Source organism: Octopus bimaculoides, chromosome 19 (assembly GCF_001194135.2).
Source record: "Octopus bimaculoides isolate UCB-OBI-ISO-001 chromosome 19, ASM119413v2, whole genome shotgun sequence".
Lineage (NCBI taxonomy): Eukaryota > Metazoa > Mollusca > Cephalopoda > Octopoda > Octopodidae > Octopus > Octopus bimaculoides.
Genome location: NC_068999.1, coordinates 46,008,241 through 46,016,156, shown reverse-complemented (window position 1 = coordinate 46,016,156; position 7,916 = coordinate 46,008,241). Strand labels below are relative to the sequence as shown.

The 7,916-nt window shown below is 35.0% G+C and overlaps 1 protein-coding gene and 1 long non-coding RNA gene across 2 annotated transcripts in view; one reads left to right on the top strand and one right to left on the bottom strand.

The window, feature by feature from the left end:
* Positions 1–7,916, bottom strand: part of LOC106877742 (uncharacterized) — a 57,175-nt gene that overhangs the window by 40,329 nt on the left and 8,930 nt on the right. The gene's annotated exons all lie outside the window — the stretch shown is intronic.
* The window catches only part of LOC106877735 (sodium/potassium-transporting ATPase subunit beta-1), a 36,880-nt gene continuing 31,965 nt past the window's right edge, over positions 3,002–7,916 (top strand). The window contains exon 1 of the mRNA XM_014926741.2: positions 3,002–3,280. Coding sequence (XP_014782227.1) covers positions 3,148–3,280 — 133 coding nt within the window. The 5' untranslated portion in view covers positions 3,002–3,147. The remainder of the gene's footprint in view (positions 3,281–7,916) is intronic.

Below are 7,916 nucleotides of genomic sequence, written 5' to 3'. Positions count from 1 at the left end.
AGAGGTTCGGCAAAAAAGACCGATAGAATAAGTACTAGGCTTACAAAGACTAAGTCCTGGAGGGTCGATTTGCTCGACTAAAGGCGGTGCTCCAGCATGGCCGCAGTCAAATGACTGAAACAAGTAAAAGAGTAAGAGAGTAAAGAGTCATTTAAAAAAAGAACTTTATATCCTCCTTTTATTTTATTAAATCTTTTGCCATTTAACCGTTTACCTGTTTCACGCGTTAGACTATGGTCATGCTGGGGCACTGTGTTGAAGAATTTTAGTCAAAGAAATCAATCTGGTACTTATTATTTCGTTGTAAAAGCCTGGTACTTATTCTATCAATATATTTTGCCAAACCGCTAGGTTACAGGAATGTAAATACACCAACACCGGTTGTCAAACAATGGTGACTGACAAACACAGACACAAAGATACACACCCTTATATATACAGAATCCTAGTATGGCCGCTGTCCAATGAAGAAAACAAGAAAAAGAAGCTAGAAAATAAAAGATGGAAATTGGATGCAAGGCAGAAAATTGCAATTAAGCAAGAGATAATGAAATTAACAAAATTGATTAAATGAATGATAATAATATAATTATAAAAATAAAAGAGATAAACGAAAACTTATCAAATTGTCAATTTTTAAAAAGAAAACTCTAAATCTATTAATTAACATTCAAGTTAATCAAGTGGATAGAGAACTTTCATTTAATTAGTTTTAAATATTTAAAGGTATTCAATTTGAGTCTGTTATTAATAGGTCCATGCTTTTATTTATTTTTTTTTCCTATTAACTTTTTACTTGTTTCGGTCATTAGACTGTGGCCATGCTGGGGCACCACCTTGAAGAATTTTTAGTCGAATGAATCAACGCAAGTATTAATTTTTTACATTATGTACGTTATTTACATTATTTTCTAAATTTGACGGATATTTGTCCTCATCTTGTTTGTTGTTAACACGTTTCAACTGATATACCCTCCAACCTTCATCAGGTGTCTTGAGGAAATTTCAAAACTGGGTTCTCATTCCTAAGGTATTTTTCAATGTTATTATTATTATTATTATTATTATTATTATTATTATTCAGGTCACAGCCTGGAATCAAACTTGGAGTCTTGGGGTTAGAAGTCCACGCTCTTAACCACTACACCAAACAAGATGAGGACAAATATCCATCAAATGTAAATAATGTCCATAATTCCTCATCTCTTAAATATGGAACTATTAATTAAAAATTTTTTTTTTTTAAAGCCTGGTACTTTTTCTATTGGACACTTTTGCCAAATTGCTCAGTTATGGGGATGTAAATACACTAACACCAGTTGTCAAGTGGTTGTGGTCATGGAGACACACATACACATATGTGTTGAGTGAGGGACATGGAGAAGAGGGGGTGAGAATCACACAGGAAATTCACTTCATGGAAATCTTAGTTCACCATCACAACACCTGTCACCAAAATTTTTCAGTAAGTATTTCTTATACCTGAACATGAAACCATACTTCAATAGCAGCAGGAAGTGCAGGTTATGCCTGGCTGAGAAAAGAGTGATTTTAAAGAGCACCCAACACCCAGGCATTTACCTGAATAGCAGAAGTGAAATTTTTAATCCTTGCTAACATGAAAGGAAGTACATCCTATCATACCTGCATGCCCCATCATAACTATAATCACCAGTCCCCCAACTTTGGCCCTCCACCAATACTCTCGAGTCTGGCAAGGAGTTCGACCAGAGCATACACTAACGCACCCACAAACAAATACACATTCCCCAACATGGTGAGCACCTAGCCCAATAGACTTTTTTCCACCATCCCCAATATAAACTCTTACATATATATATTTCTTTATTGCCCACAGAGGGCTAAACATAGAGGAGACAAACAAGGAAAGACAAAGGGATTAAGTTGATTACACCGACCCCAGTGAATAACTGGTACTTGTTTAATCGACCCTGAAAGGATGAAAGGCAAAGTCGACATTTTAAAGTGATCTACATTAAATCCTTCCATCCAAATTTCATGTTAATCCATGTTCCAAACACTAGGTTAATAATGACAAAGTTATTTTATTAAATCCTTCATTATTCTGAAAATGTGTATTTCAACAGAAATACGGCAAGAAAAGGGTTAAACGAAGAATTACTATAAGGTACCTACCTCCATTTAAGGTTTCTAATAGAAACAATAATTATTTCACAGCAGGTACAAAGCTCTGAATTTATAGGGCAGGTGAAAATAGATTGTGTGACATATTTATTTCAAGAAAGCTATAAATTAAATGGGAAGGTTACAATAAGGGAATCGTTTATATTTACTCTGCAAGTTAAATAATATGTATTTGTTTGATTCAGTATAAAAGGTGGGAAGACTTTTACAGACTAGCTTTCTTGTGTAATTACAATTTCAGTTTTCACAGTCGTCTGTTATATTGCCAACACGAATGACCCTCAAGGACTTAGTAGTAGTCAGTAGCTTAGATACAACTTAATTATTTTTATTAAAGTGAAATTCACAATCTATTATGTTGAATCTAAAATTAAAATGTTATTAATAGTAACTAGCAAGTTACTATAGAGTGAAGAGAAGAAAGATAGAGAGATGGTATAGGGAGAGGGGTTCGTTCGAGCACCTGTCTTATAATAATAATAATGATGGACTTGTCCGAATTAACTGTTGTATTGTCTGGAGGCTCTGAACGAAATCTGAGATGAAAATATTTCGTCGGAGACGAACACATAAATTAATGATTCGTCCAGCGGTTATCAGCGAGTAATTAATGGTGCTAGTACCCTCAAGGTAGCAGCCATTAGCGAAGTGTTATCATGGCATAAGTAACACGTGACCTTATCGCCAGCTAAACACGACATTAAGAAAGAAAAATTTTAAATGAAGTCTATCGATTGCAACAATCAATTTAGCAAAAGTACGTAACAATTCGGACGACTTCGTAACATTCCGTCAGTGACGACTTTTCAGCGACGGATATTACCGAAGTAGTGCTTGGAACATCGAACTCTAATTGGTTGAAAAAGCTCAGTGCTTGTTAGTAATTGCAGCAGCCTTGTACCACTCCGGGAGAGATCTCTGGCGTCGTGTGGCCGATTTCAGGAACAACTAAACTCCATTACCACAGCGTAATTTTTAGAGATGGCTAGTTCTGATGTCGATCCGGTTTCTGCCCCTAGTCAAGTGGGGTTTCGACAGAGTTTGGATGATTTTTTAGTATTTCTTTACAACCGCGATACTGGTGAGGTGTGTGGACGAACTGGTAAAAGCTGGGGTAGGTTGTATTTTATGTTTGCTTTCTGCTAAATTTTAACTATTAAGAAATATTTCTTTATTTGTTAATAATTTTCGCATCTTTATCTGATAAATTGCAATGTATTTTGCTTTTCTTCTTTTAAGATTTGTCTAACGATCCCCTCGTTAATGTATCGCTAAGGTATTATATTTCATCGAGCTTCAGTGAGACTTGATATATTTTCAAAGTAATTTTTTTTCTAACCGCCTTAATTGGTATTTACGAAAAAAAAAAAAAAATCGTTCGATCTACTTACATTTAAGATTAAAATTATGTGAAAATGAAATTAATTTATTATCCCCACCCTCCAAAATCCAACCTAGATAGAAAAGTACGTTTAAATGTTTGACCTTAATTAAGTAATTTTTATAAATGGTCTCATGCTTCGTACGAGTCTTCCATGTCATTGCTCCCTCGTCGGCCCGTTTGCTTTTAACCTATTGTTTTTTTTTTTTTTTTGCTGAAATACCATAATGTCTGTTTAGGACACTCAAAGCAAATGGATCTGGGGAAATCAGCTAATTCTATATGTCATTGAAAACAACCCTGTCCACTTCTGCCGTATTCATTGAATGCACATCGATATAGTGTGCAGTGTTTGCAGAGGTTAAATTTATTTGTATTGTTTGTTTTTGATAATAATAATAATAACAAGAATAAAAAAAAAAATCTCAAATATTTTCCCTTCATTAAATGAAAATACATGGAGGTTTGTTTTAATCTTCATTTGTTTCCCGAAAGCGAGCGCTTGATTTCGAGGAAATTTCCTCTGTCGGATTCTTTGCTCGTAACCTTGACGCTAGCTGAAGCAACTGAATGAAGGTGAAACAGATCGAAGATGATTTCTGCTTTCACTTTGCTCTGGACAGCTGATACAAAGCTTAACGTTAGCATCATCTATAACGTCACTTTCTCTATTTGTTAACAATTAATAGATCAGTGATTGGTTTATATTTATATTAATAATTATTTATCATCGATATTACCGTTGTTACTTTTCAGAGCAGCCTCTCTCGCTGCATTAGTAATCACATCGACTCCTCACACCCCGTTTATTTTAATATATTTTATCAGTAAATGACATTGACTTACTGCTTTACGGGATTATCCGTTAAATATCACAATCAAATTATCTCTGACCCTTAATTTAATATTGCTAATATATTTCGAACTGTCGAGATAAATCAATTGATGTTTGTTTTGGTTTATAGAGACACACTGCTTTCCACTATTCTGCAACAGTGCAATAGTAGTTTTCCTACATTTTTACCCCTCCTGCGTTCATTCCTCCTCCTCTCAGCCTTTATTCTGAATTCTATTTCTTCCCTACCAAGATTTTGTTTTCCTTTCATCCTTAAATTCCTCGACTGCCTATGATCGAACCTGGTTAAGAAGCAATAAATAACTTGTAGTCCAAACATGTCAAACCATTTTCTTTCTTTTTCTCTGTTTTTTTTTTTGTTCCTCTTTATAATAAAACCGTTAAGGATGAAATTAAGAGCGAAAGAAGTCTCCTGTTTAAGCTCATTATTAACCCTCTTCTCGATCGTTCATGTTTTTGCAATATGGATGGAATCGATATACGCCTATTCCTTAACACTCTTTTCTGTTCATAACTGATTCCACTGGCTTCTTTCTCGAGCTTTTATCCACTCTATTTATCGATTTCTATCTAGAAATTTTCCCTCGGTCTCTCTCTCTAGCACTCTGCGTTACAGCCTTCGTTATTTATATCGTTGTTAAATGCGGTAAAAAATAAATAGATAAAAACTGTAGCCAAATGTTGCAATAATAAGAATCGATGATGGCTTATATTACGTGTGGGTTATTTAATTTATATGAAAACTTATCGGTTGGAATAAATGAGCGTCGAAACCGCCAATGTCAGAGCACCAGGCGTAACGTAACGATACAAAACCAAGATATTTATGGTCTCAATTAAGACAGGTTTTGTAGTCGTTAGATGATGATGATCGTGTGTGTAGCAGCACCACCTATGTGTGATTCGATCGTGTAGCTACTTCTTACGGAGGTTCGATCTTTTTTTTTTCTTTTAGTTTAGTTCATTTCATATTTTAAAAAAAAGATATCTTTTTAGAAATGGTGATGGTTAAATTTGGAGTAAAAAATTTTCCTCGTTCTAACATCTCTCTCTCTTTTCTTTTCTTTCTTTCTCTCCGTCTCTACTTAAATGTCATTTTAAAGTAGTTATTTCTGTGGTTTTTCTAATCCGTTTAGTTTTTCAGTGATTTACATGGTATTACAAAGATAATTTTTATTGAAATAAACTATTTCTCCGTCGTGTCTTACTACACTCACCGTGTTCATATCTTATCCTATTACTCCCCTCCAATGACGTATTTCTCACTTATCCACCCCCATCTCTCTCTCACACACACACACACACACACACTTATTTCAAACATTACCTAATACTGTCTTGTCTTTTTTCCTTTTCTTAATTCCCCCCACCCCACATATATTATTTCTTTTTATCTTATCTTAAATTATTTATCTTTCCGTCCCTCCACCCTTCCACCTAATAGTTTGTTTTTTTTCATTTCATCTAAAGGACAAAAAAAGATGTATAATATAACATGTTTTCGTTAAATGTCATCTCTTGGTATCCTTCTTAATTCTGTTGATCGGCACATTTTTTTCTTTTTTATTATTTTTTTCTATCTTATCTTATTGTAAAAGAACATCGCTGCGAGTTCGTTGTCCTAGTTTGTTTTACAACTTGGGTCACTGCACTGGAAAGGTCATTCCTCGACACCACGATTTATTTTAGCAATTCGAACTTCTGAAACCAATTTCTAATCGATAGATAGCATTTCGGTTAATAAGGCTTTAATAGTCCTTTCTACTACAGGCACAAGACCTGTAGTTTGGCGGGGGAGGGGTCTAGTCGATTACATCAACCTCAATGCTTAGCTGATACTTTATTTCATCGATTTCGAGACGATGAATGGCAAAGTCGAACTCGGCGGCATTTGAACTCAAAACGTAAAATAGCGGCGTGCTAGCTACTCTGATAGCTCGCCACCTTGACACTTTCATAATAACACCAATATATATATATATATATAATGGATTGTGGTATTTAAGAATCATATGTAGATCCTCGTGTATCAGTCGCTCTATATTATACTTGATCTTAACTGGGGGAAAAAATGGGGTGCGACTTATAGCACGAGTAAATACGATATATATTGTTTATGATTTCGGTTTCTTATATAACGGTCCACTGTTTTAGCGCAATCGTTTAGTTGATTGTTACATTAAAGCCCAAAGGGGACCGCTTAAGAAAGTCCCTCCACCCTACTTGCCCATTATCGGTTTATCAAAAGAAAACCCACTCGCTGCACGCGTGTGTCTATCTGTTAAAATTGCTGTTTATCAGAGTAAAAAGGTGAGAAAATAGGTAAAATAAGGTTGTTGTGTTTGTTTTTAATGCAGAATAATAGGTTCTGGAAGAACATAATGGTCATTTTTAAAGCTTTAGAATAACCAGAAGCAATAATTAAGTTAATGATAATTATAAAATATAAATGCATTAAAATGTTAATTGTGTTGCAGAATAACTATTTAAACAATTGTTAGTTGCTTATGTAAAGAGAGAGAAGGAAAAAACCTTGTAAAACCAGTTTAAGACGGGCTTTAATTCTCACTCGAAGGGTCGATAGAGTTCTTTATCTTCGTCTAAACATCGATCTTTTATTATAATTTTGTTTTGTCCTTTTTTTTTTTTTCCACATTTGAATATTTTATAAATTTTGATCGAAACGTAATTGACTGAACTTTTTGTCAGCTAGCTTCTATTTAAAATTTTTCGTTCGCGAGGTACTGTGACAGATCAAAATTCTTGACCTTTTGAGGTGAATTTCGAGAGGGCCTGAAGGACAACCATTTGAATTATCTAACATTATTGCGTTTGCTGAAGACTGCGATTTTGGATTTGCCATTCCATTTTCTTAGCCAATATCTATCTATCTATCTCATGGGTGGGCAACCTTTTTCGAGAAGCGGTCCGCATGAGGCATGGCTCAGCAGTAGGTGCGCCGCAGTGTTCCCATGAATGCTATATACGGACCAACTAGAAGTCTTTATTGAGTGAAGAAAATACTTGAGGGAGAGATGTGTCAGTCTTAACTAACCGATTTAACAGAAGAACCGCTACATGATGACTCAATCTGCTAGAAATCGCAGCCGATTCGCCCTAAAATCACTCTTGACTATCCCAAACAAATAACTCTTAAAAAGAAGAGACAGTCACGGTTGGCAGGCCTTTAACTGCCTGCTCGATCAGTACTGACTTAGGTTATAAATAACACATTGATTTCATTAAATCTGAATAGGTTTACAAGCTTATTTGAATAAATAAAAGTCTTAGAGGACCTCAAGTGACATTGTTTTAAATGTGTTGTACAGTTGAGTATAAATGATCTGACGTTATTGAAAAGACGACGCTGCTTCATCGGACTTAATGATTTTAATAGAAGCAGTTTAATCGTGGTTTCCCTGTGAGTTCATATCCCTGTCAAGTCGACCTTGTCTTTCACGCCTCCAAGGTCGATAAAACAAGAATTAGATGCCATCGACTGACCCCCCCCCT